The sequence below is a fragment of the Oryctolagus cuniculus genome, chromosome 12 (genome assembly GCF_051225735.1).
Source record: "Oryctolagus cuniculus isolate XC-2025 breed Fujian yellow rabbit chromosome 12, ASM5122573v1, whole genome shotgun sequence".
Classification (NCBI taxonomy): Eukaryota; Metazoa; Chordata; class Mammalia; order Lagomorpha; family Leporidae; genus Oryctolagus; species Oryctolagus cuniculus.
In genome coordinates this window covers 51129888-51146129 of record NC_142878.1, presented here as the reverse complement: position 1 = coordinate 51146129, position 16242 = coordinate 51129888, and the positions used below count along the sequence as shown (strand labels likewise).

General features: G+C 55.0%; 2 protein-coding genes across 34 annotated transcripts; both read left to right on the top strand.

Moving 5' to 3' along the window:
* Positions 1–1097: 1097 nt before the first annotated feature.
* On the top strand, positions 1098–9338 carry DCAF11 (DDB1 and CUL4 associated factor 11). 33 transcript variants are annotated; one of them, XM_070053844.1, is made up of 16 exons: positions 1098–1301; positions 2315–2386; positions 2513–2722; positions 3547–3674; positions 3869–3996; positions 4236–4300; positions 4610–4710; positions 4944–5090; positions 5305–5359; positions 5655–5723; positions 6042–6099; positions 6199–6384; positions 6869–7022; positions 7444–7596; positions 8361–8467; positions 8560–9338. In XM_070053844.1, the coding sequence occupies exons 3-16, from the start codon at positions 2700–2702 to the stop codon at positions 8692–8694; spliced, it is 1509 nt and encodes a 502-aa protein (XP_069909945.1). In that variant the 5' UTR covers positions 1098–1301; positions 2315–2386; positions 2513–2699; the 3' UTR covers positions 8695–9338. The 33 variants fall into 33 exon arrangements, with proteins under 33 accessions (XP_069909945.1, XP_089165977.1, XP_089165979.1 ...); XM_089309851.1 differs by having other exon boundaries at positions 2513–2745; XM_089309853.1 differs by having other exon boundaries at positions 2508–2722.
* Positions 9339–13331: 3993 nt separating this feature from the next.
* Positions 13332–15072, top strand: FITM1 (fat storage inducing transmembrane protein 1). Its single transcript, XM_002718093.5, has 2 exons — positions 13332–14067; positions 14434–15072. Exons 1-2 carry the CDS (start codon positions 13802–13804, stop codon positions 15044–15046), a joined length of 879 nt encoding a protein of 292 aa, XP_002718139.1. The 5' UTR covers positions 13332–13801; the 3' UTR covers positions 15047–15072.
* The last annotated feature ends 1170 nt before the right edge of the window (positions 15073–16242 follow it).

Genomic DNA, 16242 nt, shown 5'->3' with positions numbered 1-16242 from the left:
ACTACAACATCATGTTCATGGCTACATGTTTCTGTGTCTATGCCATATGGACCACAACTTATTTAGCCAATCCTACAACTGTATAGATACGGGGATCTATTTTTCTTTCCAGTGTTCCACTATTATCAATCATTGCCAAACAGGAATACATTTTTCCCCGGGTCCAGGTGAGACTCCCAGAAGTGGTACCACTGGGTCAGGTGCAGGGGCTGTGATGGAACTTCACTAATAGAGACCAGGCTTCCTCCAGATAAGAAATTCTCCCGAAGGTGCTGAGGTGGAAATAAACAAGGGATTTATGGGCTTGCTTGTTGGCAAAAACAACCAAAAGTGAGGTTAATAAAAAACAGACAACCAGATTCGGAGGTTTGCATTAAACGATCCAGAGCCCCATGAGGGGTCCTTAGAGGATCCTTCAGAGGATCCGCTAAGGGGCGAGGCCGAAGGAAAAACAACGTAAGTACTCAGCTGAAGAATCTAAGGAAGGGAAATATTTGCAAAAGACGATTCCAGATTTCCCAGGTTGGATAATCCAAAACTGTGAAGTCCCAGTAAATGTTATAGCACAGACAGTGAGCCAGCTGGCAATGAGGGGCCGGCCACCAGCAGCACCACCAAAACCGTGGAGCCCAGCCCAAGACGAAAATGCTTCCAAAATTAAAAATTTCAGGGCGCTGGGAGCCCAACATTCGGGCAAGCACCGGCCCCTTCTAAGCGCCCTGTTGGCCTGCACAGGTCGCACGCCCATGAAGCCGGCTCCAGCGATAGGCTCCGGTCCAGCGGTCCGCAGACCAGGACGGCCACACCCTCACCCTCCTGGGGTGTGCAAGCCCCACAGGAGGCCCCTAGTTCCCATCCCTGCCCTCAGGGGCTCAGGGCAGGGCGGGGGGGGGGGGGGCAAGGCAGTGCGGTAAGGGCGGGTGCGTCGCAGCGGGCGAACAGCTGGGAGCCAGGACTTTACAGCCGGTACAGCGAGGTCACTGGAACTGCATGTCTCCCCACCTCTGGCCTGGGCAAAGATCCCGAAGTGTGGCAAGCCTTTGGCCTTGGACTCTGCCCTGTTACTCATAAACCCACTGGACACGGTAGCAGGCGGCGCACACGTCCACCCCAGCCTCGCGGCCCCAGCGCAGGGGCGCCGCGGGGCCAACCGGTCTAGGGACAGTCTGCAAAACCCGGAGGAGTCCAGGGGGCGTCCGCCCGACACTGACCGGACCCGAGCGGCAGCGTCGGGCGTTCTAGGGAGCGTCTGCCAACACCGCGGAGGGAGCCAGGGATCGTCTAAAAAGTTGCGAGTGCGGGTAAGAGGAGGGCTAGGGAAAGGCAAGCCCCTCCCCCATAACAAGGCTTCCAGAAGCCAAACCCGGAAGAAGGGTGTGGAGGCGTAGGTTCCCATCTGTGACGTGAACACGGGGCACCCCTCAGAGCTGGGCCAACTGGAGCTCGAGCTCGCAAAGAGAACGGCTCGAGCCGGGCGTCAGGCGAACTAGGAGGCCCGGGGCCTGGTCTAACGCGGCCAATGCAAACGGCAGCCCTGGCTAAAATACCTTTCGGCGGCGAACCACCTACTTTTGTGGTTCTTTTTTTTTTCCTGTAAGTCCCTCCTGTAAGCCATTAAATCTAGTCCCGCTGTCTGATCCAGGAAGCTGCCAGCTCCCACTTAATCCTCCCCACCCAGAGGGAACGCCCCTCCTGGTCACGCACTATCTCCCGCCCACCTGTCAATCACCGCGCTCGGCCGGCCAGTTAGCGGGCCAAGGGGGCGGGCCCGTGAGGAGCGTCGTGTGACGTTGACCACCGGCCGACCGGGAAGCCGGGAGACGCGTGACGAAGGAGGCGCGTGACGGGGGAGCGGTTGGCTGACGCTTTGGCGGCAGTCGGTGTAAACAAGGCCTCGCGCCGCTGTGGGTCCTGCGACAGCTCTTGGCTGGTGGGTGGTCTCGCGTGGGGCGGTAACCGCCGGCTTCAGTGGGAGGTGCTTCTCGTCTCCCCCCCCTTGGTGTACACACCCCCGGCACACCACGTGGGCGTTAGGCGAGAAAGAGGGGGGCGGCCGAACTCTAGCCTCATTGGCTGTCGCCGCTGCCGGCTCTCGCAAAGGAGCGCCCTGATTGGTCGGTAAGGGGGTGTTTGGTGGCGGGGGTCTCTGAATCCCAAGGCTTCTGATTGGTTAGATAAGGTAAGTTAGTGAGGCGCTTTCTTCCGCGAGGGGTTTTGATTGGCCGGTCAGAGAGGTTACCTGGGAATTCACCCTCCCTCCGGGGACTTTGATAGGTGAGTTTGGGGTAGGAAACTGAGAAATGCCTGTTCACAGGTTTCTGTTTGGTGAGCTGAGGTAGCGCCCGAGGCTTCACCCTGCTTTCTGTGCTTCGCAGGATTGCGGAAGGTTCGTGTTCCCGAAGCTTTAGGAGTTGTCATAGGCTAAAGAGGCAGGCTCTCAGTCCCTAGGAAGGCTCACCCTCCCAGAGATAGCCGTCGCCCCATCTCAGGATCCCTGGTGTTTCTAGAGCAGACTTGGCTTTCACCAAACCCAAGAAAGTGACAGGAGAAGCTCCCGCACTGGACCTAAAGATGCTGTGACCAGAAGATGGGATCACGGAATAGCAGCAGCGCAGGATCCGGGTCTGGAGACCCCTCGGAGGGCTTGTCCCGAAGAGGGGCTGGCCTGCGTCGTCGCAGTGAGGAGGAAGAAGAGGAGGATGAAGATGTGGATCTGGCCCAGGTACTGGCCTATCTCCTCCGCAGGTAACTTACCCTCTGGTGTGACCCCAGCAGCTGCCACCACAGTTCCTTGATCCCAGCTCCAGGCAGGAAAATTACAGAGGGTAGGGAATGGAATTATCCCAGGACAGCCTTTTCCTCCTGGAAAAGTGCCCGTGGCACTCAGCTCCATGCCCACTAAGAGTGGTTCTTACCTGGGGAAGGTCCCCAGGAGGACCTGCTCCTGTGTGGAGAGTGCTTGTGTATTCAGGGGGAGCCTGTCTGACCGACTACACAAATGTAGTCCATTTGCCAAGTAAGTTCAAACATTGTATTTTTAAAAAGAGGGAATGAGGCTTTGGTTGGGAAAGGAGCGATAACAAGGGGTGAGGAGGTGGGAAGGGGGTGTTGAAGCAGTGAGGCTGTGTGGATTTACTTGAAAAGCAAGTTTAAATGGATGGAACTCTAACCCTGTTTTTGAGGAAAGAATGAGTGACCACAGTTAACTGGGAAGAGGGCAGCTGGCTCTGTGAGAAGCTAAGCTTGGGGATCCCTTCAGAATCTTGGGTCCTGTGCGGGACACAGAATTTCCTAGAAGGAAATGCTCTCGGGATTTGTAGTCCTCTGGGGAGCTGGCTTAGTAGGTGCACTTGCTCTAAAGCTAGGAAGCAGTTTCCTACGGTGTCTTCTAGGAAGCTGGCAGTAGCAGCCAAGCTGTAGTCATCCCTGAGGCTTAACGTGAGTACCACGTGCTCTAAGAGCTGTGAAGCCAGTGACTCTGAATGCGGCTGGTTTGGCAGAAGAGGTCCCCTCCTTTATAATGGGGGGGGGGGGGTCTCTCCACAGAGGCCAAGTGAGGTTGGTGCAGGGAAGAGGTGCAGCAAATTTACAACTCATCCAGGCCCTCTCGGACTCCGAGGAGGAGCATGACAGTGCCTGGGATGGACGTCTCGGGGATCGATACAACCCTCCTGGTAAGAGAAAAGGCTGACTAGGGCTTTACGCTGGAGAACTTTTGTTAGAATGCCCTTTTTTATTTTGGTGAAGAGTTGTAAGCTAAGCTGAAAGATGAGATAATACAGGCACATTGGGTGGGCTGGGGCACAGTTCTGCAGACTCTCCTCTGGGGCTGGAGGACCTAACAGGAAACTCTTTTTGGCACTCACAGTGGACGCAGCCCCTGACACCCGGGAGCTGGAATGCAATGAGATCAAGACGCAGGTGGAATTGGCCACAGGGCGCCTGGGACTTAAGCGGGCAGCCCAAGAGCACAGCTTTCCTCGAATGTTGCACCAGGTAGGCCTCTCCACCTCCAGCCGGCCTGGCAGCGGGCCTGAGGCAGCCAGCACCAGAGAGAAAGGAAGTCAGCTTCCCAAGGAAGCCTCGGTGCTTGGGCTGGAGAGCTCCCCCGGGAAGGACTCCTGTGTGTGGTGCCTGTCCCTGTGTGGCGAAAGCAGCATTCGTGGAGGAGGGGGCTTGGTGTGACTGAAGTGATCTCTCTCTGCTAGCAATGTTCCCCAATCCCTTCCATTTAGAGAGAACGGGGCCTCTGCCACCGGGGAAGCTTCTCCCTTGGCGAACAGTCTCGAGTGATGTCTCAGTGAGTATGGGGCTCGGCGGGCAGACCAAGGGCCAGATAGGTCTGATCCGAACTTGGAAGGGGCAGATGTTAAAGGGCCTCAGAGGCGTTCAGGTTAGGTTAAATGGGGTTGTAGCTCTAAGGGGAGACAAAGCGGAAAAGTGTAGAGATGTAGGACGTGGCGGAGTGGATCAGAGGCCGGGGATCGGTCACAAAGCCGAAAGGGAAGACTGCCCTCGGCCTGGAGCTCCTGCTCTGTTAGGATTTTGCGAATCGGGACGCTCCTCATCCCGAGCCCACCTCAACCCCGCTTTCCTTCTGCTTCCCCAGCTTCTTGCCCAATGATCTGGGCTTCACTGATAGCTACTCTCAGAAGGCTTTCTGTGGTATCTACAGCAAAGATGGGCAAATCTTCATGTCTGCTTGCCAAGGTACCAGACCCTGGTCCTGTCGACTGCCTTTCCCTGGAACGAGGGACATTCCCCCTGAGCAAGGCTAGAGAGCCCCAGACCCAGAGCTCAGAACCAGGCTTAGGATTGCACAGTCAGGGCTCCTCCCCACCCCCCAATAAAGGGAAGACTCCGCAGACACTCTGAGTGATGGAGGTGTGACCCAGGACGGATCCAAGGAGGGCGCTCTATGACTCTGATCCCTGCCTCTACAGACCAGACAATCCGACTCTATGACTGCCGGTATGGCCGCTTCCATAAGTTCAAGAGCATCAAGGCCCGGGATGTGGGCTGGAGCGTCCTAGATGTGGCCTTCACCCCTGATGGGAACCACTTCCTCTACTCCAGCTGGTCTGATTACAGTGAGTGTGTGTGCCAGATTTCTGTTGTCTCTCCAGCCTATGATGAGGTCTCCACGCACTGGTCTCTTCTCAGCACAGCCCCCTGCCTTGTTCCAGGAAGATCAGTCTCGGAGAGCTCGGACCTCCTTGCCCTTTGTCCTGTCTCTTCCCTCGCTTCGTTTCCGCTCTCCTGCCCCCAGCCCTGAAAGATTCTTGTTTCTCTTGCTTCTCTTAGTCCATATCTGCAACATCCACGGGGAAGGAGACACACACACTGCCCTGGATCTGAGGTACTGGCTTCCCTTTCTGGTCATCCTCATCAGAAACCTCTCAAGGAAGGCGCTCCAGGAGGCGACCTCTTGGCCCAGAGCTCCTCTTAAAGGGGAAGGGTGGTGCCGCAGATCCCTGGGCAGGCACCACCCAGCCCGCAAGCCAGAGGAGCAGGGTAGATGAGATGGCTAGGTTCTCTCTGAGATGATCCACGTTCCGGCACGTGCTGAGCACGAGGCTGCGCCTCACCGTCCTCAGTAGGTTCTGTGTAGAGGGGAAGGCCACGTAACCCCACTCCTCGTTTGCTCTCTCCAGGCCGGATGAGCGTCGCTTTGCCGTCTTCTCCATCGCGGTGTCCTCAGATGGACGAGAGGTGCTGGGAGGGTGAGTGCTGGGGGATGTCTCCTACAGTCGAGGAGATAGGAGTTCTCCCAGAGTTGGGCTCTGCTGTTGCCTGTTGCGCAGCCTGCACTGGCAGCCATTGGGAACACACAGCTCATCTCCAAGGGCAGGGCTTACAAGCTGTTGTACCTCTTGCGTGCCATTTCCCATCACGATGGGAGGTGGCGGGCCTCCTGGGAGACAGCGACCCGACCCCAGCCTGCTGTGTAGAGCAGCTGCGGGCTCGCCTCTCAGCAGGACTCTTCAGAGCATCGGTCCTCTCAGTCTGGCTCCACGAGCCCCTTGTCTCTTCCCTTCCAGGGCTAATGATGGCTGCCTCTATGTCTTTGACCGAGAACAGAACCGGCGTACCCTTCAGGTATCACTCGAGAGCTTGAGAGCCTCTGCCTCGTGGTCTCTGGCTTACTGTAGGGTTTGGAAAGCGAATGTCAAGTATCCTGGCCTCCTTTTCCCCTAGATCGAGTCCCATGAAGATGATGTGAATGCAGTGGCCTTTGCTGATATAAGCTCTCAGATCTTGTTCTCTGGGGGTGACGATGCCATCTGCAAAGTGTGGGATCGACGCACTATGCGGGAAGATGACCCCAAGCCTGTGGGTGCGCTGGCCGGACACCAGGATGGCATCACCTTCATTGACAGCAAGGTGGGCAGAGAGGCAGGATGCAGAGCCAGGCAACCAAAGTTCTGGTTGCCCAAGATGGTGGGAACATGAACTGGTGTGGGAATTAGACACCATTCGCAAGCCTTGACTAATACGGTGCTTGTTAATCAAGGCTTGCAAGAGCTGGAACTTATGGAAGGAACCAAAGCCAGGAAACATGAGCTCTGTGTGTACCCACCAGTTCTCAAGGAGCAGGGCAGGGCTTTCTGTGTAAAAAAAGTAGAAGACGATCTAATCCAGGATAGAATAGAAGTTCCAGCCAGTGAGTGCCCTGAGCAAAGAGAGGAAAACCCAGCTGGCGGGTAGGATCTGAGACAGAGCGTCGAAGGTGAGCTGACCTGGATAAAGAAGCAAGCAAAATCAGAGGCTGGAGTTCTTCCTTTTCAGCGAGGGAAGGGGAACGAGAACGCACAGGCACTGACATTTGCAAGTTCCAATGCCTCATTACCCATCTTGGGATTCCCAGGGTGATGCGCGGTACCTCATCTCCAACTCCAAAGACCAGACCATCAAACTCTGGGATATCCGACGCTTTTCCAGCCGAGAAGGCATGGAAGCTTCACGCCAGGCTGCCACACAGCAAAACTGGGACTACCGCTGGCAGCAGGTGCCCAAAAAAGGTGAGAGCAGAAGTGGAACTGAGAGCTGGAGAGTTGACAGACGGGTGGTCGTTAAAATAGTTAAGCACTGGCAGCCTAGCATGAGTACGAGATTCACCTGTAGCCTGGGAGTCTCCCTTGCAACTCCCTTTTCTAGCTGTTAACCTTTTATTTGCTGAACCAGGAGAATAGCAAGGGATTCCCATTGGTGAGGGTTGGGGAAGTCACTCAAAACCAACTGCTAATTAAAGAACTTTAGTGTCATATCAACCAGCAGGGCCATGATGGTGATTACTGACCCACTGTCCAGTGGGAAAAGAGCCACTGGTTGAAGGCTGGAAAGGCAGTTGTCTCTTAGCATTGACCTTGGCCGAGGACTTGGTGGTTCAGGACCACGTGGAAGCAGCTCCTAATCTAAGGCTCTCTCTGCATCCCTGCCCAGCCTGGCGGAAGCTGAAACTCCCAGGGGACAGCTCCCTGATGACCTACCGGGGCCATGGGGTACTGCATACCCTCATCCGCTGCCGATTCTCCCCCATGCACAGCACCGGCCAGCAGTTCATCTACAGTGGCTGTTCCACTGGCAAAGTGGTTGGTAAGGATGGTGTCCACACGGCGGCCTGGGGAGGGGGCAGGAGTGGATCTGTAACAGTCCGCCTAGAGCCACCAGCGACCAGCTCACAAAGCATAGTGACGACTACAAGTGGAATTTAATTTAGCTTGAAGGAGGCGAGGCTAAAGCAGAGAAGTCGAAAGTATCTTATTCATGAGCATTCTAAATTAAGAAAAGGAACATAGAATTCCAACCAGTCAAGGAAGAGGCTTTCAGATGAAAGGTAGGAGGGAACCGAGACAAGAGTGACACCGAAAGACAGCGGCCGGGAGTAAGGGGCGTGCAGTCACTGAGCACGAGGAATGTACAGAGAGAAGCAGGCGCAGCTGCAGATCTAAGGTGCCGACAGCCGTGCTGTCCCTGGGCGGGCACTCGGCTAGCGACTCCTACAGAAGAGAGAAAGATGCACCCACACAAGGAACACGAGGTGCACATGCCTGCAGGCAGCATGCTGTTGATGCACGTGCCCTCCGTCCCTCGCAGAACATTCGAAAGGCGCGGCATTTTCTTGACTGTAGGCCCTGTGACATTTAGCCGAGGCCCAGAGAAAGCCACGCTGCACTAGAGCATACCTTCAGCCCAGCGTAGGGAAAGGAACAGAGACAGCCCAGTCCTCTGGGATGCGCTGTGCTCCCGCGGGACAGTGAGAATACCTGGGAGGCAGGTTGGTGGCGCCACCCAGGGGAGCCAAGGGGGTGTTTTGAAGGTCCTGTGGCGGTCTCTCCACTGTGAGCTTCCCCGGACAGTGTATGACCTTCTCAGCGGCCACATCGTGAAGAAGCTGACCAACCACAAGGCCTGTGTACGTGACGTCAGTTGGCACCCCTTTGAAGAGAAGATTGTCAGCAGTTCGGTGAGGCTGCGTGGGCTGGGACTGGCGCGTGCTGGGGCTAGGGCCTTGCTGAGGATCGCACCTTCTGACTGCTGGCCATTTCTGCCCTGCAGTGGGATGGGAACCTGCGTGTGTGGCAGTACGTCCAGGCTGAGTACTTCCAGGATGACATGCCAGAGGCCGACGAGTGCCCCGGCACCCCCGCCCCCGGGGCCCGCCCCTCCACGACCTTTTCCTCACCCCAGTAGATCTGACCTTCAGACCTGTGCAGGGTGAACCTCTGGACAAGCTCTCTGCCGCCTCTTCCTCCCTTTTTCCCTTCTAGGGAATGTTTGGAGGAGTCACTGGCTTTGGGTGAAGAGGAGAGAAACCCATGCTCTGGGCCCCAGCCAGGCCCTGGAGGAGCCTCCCCGGGGGCTGTATGGTCTCCTCATTCACTTACACCCAGGCGGCTTGGGTCCTTATCTCTGGCCAGAGCCAGGCAGGACCGCTGTTATCTGGGCTGTGGCCTCTGGCAGCAAGAGAACAGTCTTGAGTGTTTTTAATCATGTTTGGATGTTAGCTTTGTGCTCTTAGAGTAGACACCTGGGCCAGGCCCGTTGTCCTGGTCTTCACACTGAGGATTGACTGGCCATTCAGAGGGCCAGGTGTCCTGGCCTTTCTTCTGGCAGTCTCTGGGGGTGGGTGGGGAAATCAGGCTGTTTCCTCAGCAGCCCCTGGAGCGGGGAGTGGGTCCTCTCAGCTCCCTGTGGCCCCACGCCGAGCAGCCGTGCCTTCCCAAAGGCTGCCATCAAACCGGGGGGCCAAGAGCTCCAAGGAAGAAGGTTGCAGTGGGACTACCTTGTCCTCTCACTGGCTGTGGCTCCTTCAATAAACTCCCTGTGGGAACCTGGCTGTGTCTGTCTCTGCCTCTTCTGCTGAGCTCTTTCATCTTCTCCTTTCAAGAAAAGAGTTTCAGCAAAGCCTTCAAGAATGCTTCCCTAGCAGAAAAACACCCCGGGACTCCCCAGGGTGAGGGGAAGTAACCCAGATCAGTCACTACCAAGCCTCGCCACGGAGGCTCTCTCACCAGCCTCAGAAAGTTGCCAGCGAGTGGACCTGGGGATGGCAGGGCCCGCTCACGTTCGCTGCGGAGCCTCGGGACGCTGACCTCAGCTCCGCTCCAGAGATGGCGCACGGATGCTGAGCCGGAGAGTGGCCAGCCCGCACTTTGCACACGATTCCTCGGGCACCAGAGTGACTGATGGTCAGGGAGAGGTGCGGTTCAGCTCCTACTCTCACTGGGTCTTTCCCCAAGGCACTTCGCCTTCCCTAAGTTTCCCCAAAACTCCCAGCAAGGCGTAAAAGGGTCCCTACTCCACAGTGACGTTGAAGTTTTGAAGAAGGTGTCCAGCTGCCACCTGTTCTTGGGTTCATCCGCCAAGTGTGAAGCAGGCATGCCAGATCATCCTTCCTACTGCTCTTAGAGTCCCCTCTGCCACCTCACCCAGAGATGCCACCTCAGGGCACCCAGAACTATGTTATATCCAGGATGCCAAAGAGACAGGTTTCATTTACTGTTTTACCCGTAAATGCTCACAACAGCCAAAGGCTGGGCCAGGCTGAAGCCAGGAGCCACAAACTCAATCTTGGTCTCCTACATGAATGCCAGGGACCCAAGTACTTGAGCCATCACTGGCTGCCTCTTATAGTGCACATTAGCAGGGAGCTGGATCAGAAGTGGAGGCAGGGGGATGAAAGCACAGGGAACTCCTGGGGCAGACACAGGTCACCACATGCCACCAAGAATGAGCCCTGGGGTAGGCCAGGACTTTGGTCAGTGACGTGTGGCCAGCAGGGTGGTCACACAGCACAAGTTGTGAATATAGGCACTGGATGCCAGGTGTGGGAGCTCTGTGTTTTCTCAATCTTTCATAAACCTCAAACTGCTAAGAAAAAAAAAATGGAGGCAGGACTCATGCCCAGGTATTCCAACATGAGATGCAGGCATCCAAGGTGTTCTGGAACCACTATACCAGGTGCCTGCCCCCAAAATTTAATTTTAAAAAGTGTTCTGGCGGGCCGGCACTGTGGCATAGTGGGCTGTCTCTACCTACAGTGCTGGCATCCCAGTTGGGCACTGGTTTGTGTCCTGGCTGCTCTTCTGATCCAGCTCTCTGCTGATGGTCTGGGAAAGCAGTGGAAAATGGCCCATGTGTTTGGACCCCTGCACCCATGTGGGAGACCCAGAAGAAGATCCAGGCTCCTGGCTTCGGATCAGCCCAGCTTTGGCCGTTATGGCCATTTGGGGAGTGAACCAGCGGATGGAAGACCTTTGTCTCTCCCTGTCTGTAACTGCATCTCAAATAAATAAATCCTTAAAACAAAAATTTTTGCAAGTACTTGGCCACCCATGTGAGAGAGAGATTAAGCTCCTGGCCTCAGCTTGGCCCAGCCCCAGCTGTTGCAGGCATTTGGGAGCAAACCGGAGAAGGAAGATGTCTCCCTTCTCTGTGTGTGTTTCTCTACCTTTCAAATTAAAAAATAATAAAAATACTTAAAAAAAAAAAGTTTGGAGGGTTGCCTCTGGTGTAGTGTTAAGCTGCTGCTTGCAATGCTGGCATCCCATATCAGAGCTCTAGCTCATATCCCAGCTGCTCCAGTTCCAATACAGCTTCCTGCTAGTGCATCTGGGAAAGCAGCAGAAGATGGCCCAAGTCCTTGGGCCCATACCACCCATATGGGAGACCCAGATGGAGTTCTGGGCTCCTCCTGGCTTTGGCCTGGACACAGACCTGGCTATTGCAACCATTTGAGGATTAGTGGATGGAAGGTATCTTTGTGTCTGTCTCTCTGTCCTTCTGCCTTTCATGTAAGTAAATCTTAAAAAATTAAAAAAAAAAAAAAAACTGGGTTCAGGCATGTAGCCAATGGATTGAGCCACTACTTGGGACACCTGCATCCGATAGCAGAGTATGAGTTCAAGTCCTGGCTCCTCCATGTTTGATCCAACTCCCTGCTAATGTGCCTAGAAGGCAGCAGAGGATGGCTCAAGTATTTGGGTTTCTGCTACCCACATGGGAGACCCAGATGGAATTCCTGGCTCATGGCTTCAGCCTGGCCCAGTCCTGCCTATTTGAGGCATTTGTGGAGTGAGCCAGTGGATAAGAGTCTCTCTCTCCCCTCTGTTACTCTGTCTTACAAGCAAATTAGTCTTCTGAAAAATAAATTTGAAATTGTATACTTTTTTTTCCCATAGTGTGGTAGGAGATCAATAAAGGACTTTCAAGCATAAAAACGATAAATTCTGTAGGGGAAATGTGACTTTGGCTTCAGATCACGTCACATGCTTTAAACATGGGTAACGATGACATATCTGATCACTGTTGTACTTCGATTCCACTGGATACATTTGGAAGAATGATATAGGGAGCAGGCATTGTGGCACAGTGCGTTAAACCACCGTTTGAGACACCAGCATCCCAAATCAGAATGTCTGCTTGGAATCCCTGCCATTCTGTTTCGTGCCCATTTGCCGGCAAATGGGCACCCTGGGAGACAACAGGTGGTGGGTTCAGGTGTTTGAGTTCCTGCCACCCAGGTAAGAGACTTCTTGCTGCTGGCTTCAGCCTGGCCTGGCCTAGCCTGGCTTTTGTGGGCATTTGGAGAATGAACCAGGAGACAGAAGCACTCTTGCTCGCTGGCTCACTCGCTCTCTGTCTCTCCTCCTCCCTGTCGCTGCATTCCAAGTAAATAAATCCTTTTTTAAAAGTAATGTAATAACTTTATTTTGAAATGTCAGTGTATATAATACACTGAAATTATGTCCACAACCATCTAAAATTATGATCAAAATTTTCACATTAAAAATGTGTGAAGGGGACCTGGGAGTCTCAAAATTCTTTTACAGGGTCCCTGAGCGGGAGGACTGGAGGCCACTATGCCACGTGAGCGCTTTAGGATCTAGAAGGAGCCCGGCTGATTAGTCAGTGTCCAGGGCGCTGAGGACGAGGAAGGTTGATTGATCTTCCCGCAGTCGCATTGTTGGGCCCAGGACCTGATGCCCTTCCTTGCTCATTCCTTTCACTACTTCCTGGGCCTCCACTGGGCTCTGAAATCCCACCTCTGGTTTTCAGGAACAAGGAAGGAAACCAAAAAGTGATCTGGAAATAGTTACTGACTAACAGGGACTTCTCCCTAGGTCCATCGCTCTCCACCCTGCTGCTTCAGCCCAGGCAGTCAGGCTGGGAGGCCAAGGCTTGTATGGGGCTACCCTGTGGCCTGGAGTCACTGGTTAGAAGACAAACCTAAGCTTTTTTTAAAATATATTATTTATTTATTTGAGAAGTAGTGTTACAGACAGAAAGGTCTTCCATCTGCTGGTTCACTCCCCAAATGGCTATAATGGCCAGAGCTGAGCTGATCCAAAGCCAGGAGCCAAGAGCTTCTTCCGAGTCTCCCACATGGGTGCAGGGGCCCAAGCACTTGGGCCATCCTCCACTGCTTTCCCAGGCCATAGCAGAGAGCTGGATCGGAAGAGGAGCAGCCAGGACTAGAACCAGCACCCATATGGGATGCCCGCATCACAGGCAGAGGATTAACCTGCGCTACAGCACCAGCCCCAATGCCTAAGCTTTTGATGGACTCCAGATGGAATTTTCCTTCTAGCATCTGCAGCCCCTGTCACCAGGGAGCAAACCTGGTCATCGGGCCCTGGAGGCTCAGCCTGTGCCTCTACCATCTCAGGATGCCCTCCTGAGGACACCTGCGTTTCATGTACTGACCATCGTAATCAGTACACAAACCAGCAGTGCCACTTAGTGCCTTCTGAATCCTGCAGTGTGGGCCCTTGGCTCAGCACCCCAGCTGAAGAACCAGACTGCACTGATGACAAGACAGATCTTTTTTTTTTTTTTAATGACTTCTAATGTTTGGTTGGTTTTGTCTTTGTGACTTCTAATTTCCCTGTGGAGCAAATGCATAGCATATTTGGAGTGAGGAGAGGGACATTTGGCTGACCGAAGACAGAGCCAAGCAGGCTGGTGGACAAGCAGAGGCCCAGAACAGCAGGCCTGGCCCTGAGACATGAACTGGAACATGGTTGCCGTGAGGACATAGGGCTAACAGGAAGGGACACAGGCTGCTGTCAGGACATGCCACCACACACCAGAGGCCAGGCCCCTGCTGCTGTCACAGCCCTCCACCCCAGTCCCTTACCACTCCTCACCCCTCTCTCCCGCCCGCCAGCTGCCAGCAGGGCTCTGCCCTGTGTCTGCCACACCTGTCACTGCCTGTCCTTGTCCCCCCCCGGGGGGGGTCATCAGCCCCTCCTCAGCTGCCCAGCAGATCGAGCAGTTAGTGGGGAGGGGAGGGAACATGGAACGGGGGCCGGCAGTGGGGGCAGGGCTGGGTGCCGGGACCCGAGTCCGGGCAGTGCTGGCCTGCCTGGTGAGGGTGCTACTCTGGGTAGCTTCTGCCTTGCTGTATTTCGGGAGTGAACAAGCCGCCCGCCTCCTGGGCAGCCCCTGCTTACGGCGCCTCTACCATGCCTGGTTGGCAGCAGTGGTCATCTTCGGGCCCCTTCTGCAGTTCCACGTCAACCCTCGGACTATCTTCGCCAGCCACGGCAACTTCTTCAACATGTGAGTTTGCTGCATGGAGATCCCTGCCCTCCGGGATCCTAGGTCCTTTCTCCAGGCTTCTGTTCTCCTGCCAGTCTGAGCGCTAAAAATAGACCAGGAGGTTGAGGGAGAAGGTGGGGGGAGGGGGAGGAGGAGGGGAGCGGCGTGCCCCTGGGGTAAGGGCAAGTCTGGAGCAGGGCTGAAGAGGAGCCTGGTGGTCCTGGCGGTGCATGGCCAAGTTGAAACAGCTGGGGATGGTCAAGGGCACTGGAAGGAGAGAACCGGAGATGAGTGGGACGTGGGTCAGGCTAGCGCTGGGAACCCAGCCCCCACTGGCAGATGGCGCTGTGGTTTCTCAGAGCCCTCCCCTCTTCTCTCTGCCCACAGAAAGTTTGTGAATTCGGCGTGGGGCTGGACATGCACCTTCCTGGGAGGCTTCGTGTTGCTGGTGGTGTTCCTGGCCACTCGGCGCGTGGCCGTGACCGCCAGACACCTGAGCCGGCTGGTGGTGGGCGCAGCCGTGTGGCGGGGGGCTGGCCGGGCCTTCCTGCTCATCGAGGACCTGACAGGGTCCTGCTTTGAGCCTCTGCCCCAGGGCCTGCTGCTCCACGAGCTGCCCGACCGCCGCAGCTGCCTGGCAGCTGGCCACCAGTGGCGGGGCTACACGGTCTCCTCTCACACCTTCCTGCTCACCTTCTGCTGCCTGCTCATGGCCGAGGAAGCTGCGGTGTTTGCCAAGTACCTGGCCCACGGGCTGCCTGCGGGAGCGCCCCTGCGCCTCGTCTTCTTGCTCAACGTGCTGCTGCTGGGGCTCTGGAACTTCCTGCTGCTCTGCACCGTCATCTACTTCCACCAGTACACGCACAAGGTGGTGGGCGCCGCCGTGGGCACCTTCGCCTGGTACCTCACCTACGGCAGCTGGTATCATCAACCCTGGTCTCCGGGGAGCCCGGGCCATGGCCTCTTCCCCCGCCCCCACGCCAGCCGCAAGCATAACTGACGGAAATAAAGTCACCCCGGGCCTGCCCCTGCCTCCTCTCATTATTTGGTTGGGGCCTGCAAAGGGTAGGAAGGGAAGAGCAGACGCCCCCGCAGTTGCTGGGATTCCGTAGCCGGTCCTTGCTGTGACTGACCTCGAATGACCTTCCTTGTACTTGACCTCCATCCCTCCTTCCAGCCTCCCAGTCTTTGCCAACCATGAGCTATCTGGGGCCGTGATGGTGAGAAAAGCCAGAGCTGGCTGGAGAGGCATTCACAGTGTCTGTTCCTGCTGAGGACAGCCTGGCTGCTTTGCTTTTCCTGCCCCCTCACCAAAGCACCTCTGTGCCCTCCTCAGGGCCTGCCTGTCTGGCCACTCCATCCTGGGACCCCTTTCTACCCTGTCTGCCCCGTGGTGGGGGTGTGTGTGCCCTCATGTATTTAACAAATGTTTATCGAGGCAAGCACAGTTCCCTGCCATGTGGATAAGAGAGACGAGGTTCCTGCTGTTTGGGGGTCTATGCAGGTGTCAGACGCACAGATAATAACAGCAAGCAACTGCACTTTCGCTCTGTGCCAAGGCACTGTTCTGAGCGTCTATAAATTCTTTATATAAATTAAGACATTTAGTCCTCTTGTCAGCCCCGCTATGAGTGTCTCCATTGTGCAGGCATGAAAAGTGAGGCACCCAGGTTAATCTGTTCAAAGCTAACACCACATAGAGGAGGCAGGGTTACAAACCGAGGCAGTCTGGGTGCTCTAGGTCTAAACCAGGAATGGGCAAAACACTGCCCTCCTGTGGCCAGTTTTTGTATGGCCTGTGAGCTAAGAACGGTTTTTCCATTTTTATGCTGAAAACATCAAAGAATAATACAATATGGTATGAGGGTAGTTCAAAGGGTTCATAGGAAAATGGAATTAAAATATATTTACTTTGGTGCAACTTTTTTTAATCTACACAGACAGGGGTTATCAAAAACGTCACGGGGAATCAGCACACTGTGAAAAACTTTAATGGATTTCAAAGGTTTCTGCACCAAAAGAAACATTTTTTTATTCCATCTTCCCACAAACCTTTTGAAGCACCATCATATTTCATGACACACGAAAATTACATGGACTCAAGTTTCTGTGTCCATAAATAAGCTTCACGGGAACCAGCCGCACTAATTCATGGACATATGACTGCTTTCTTGTTGCCATGGCACAGTTGAGTAG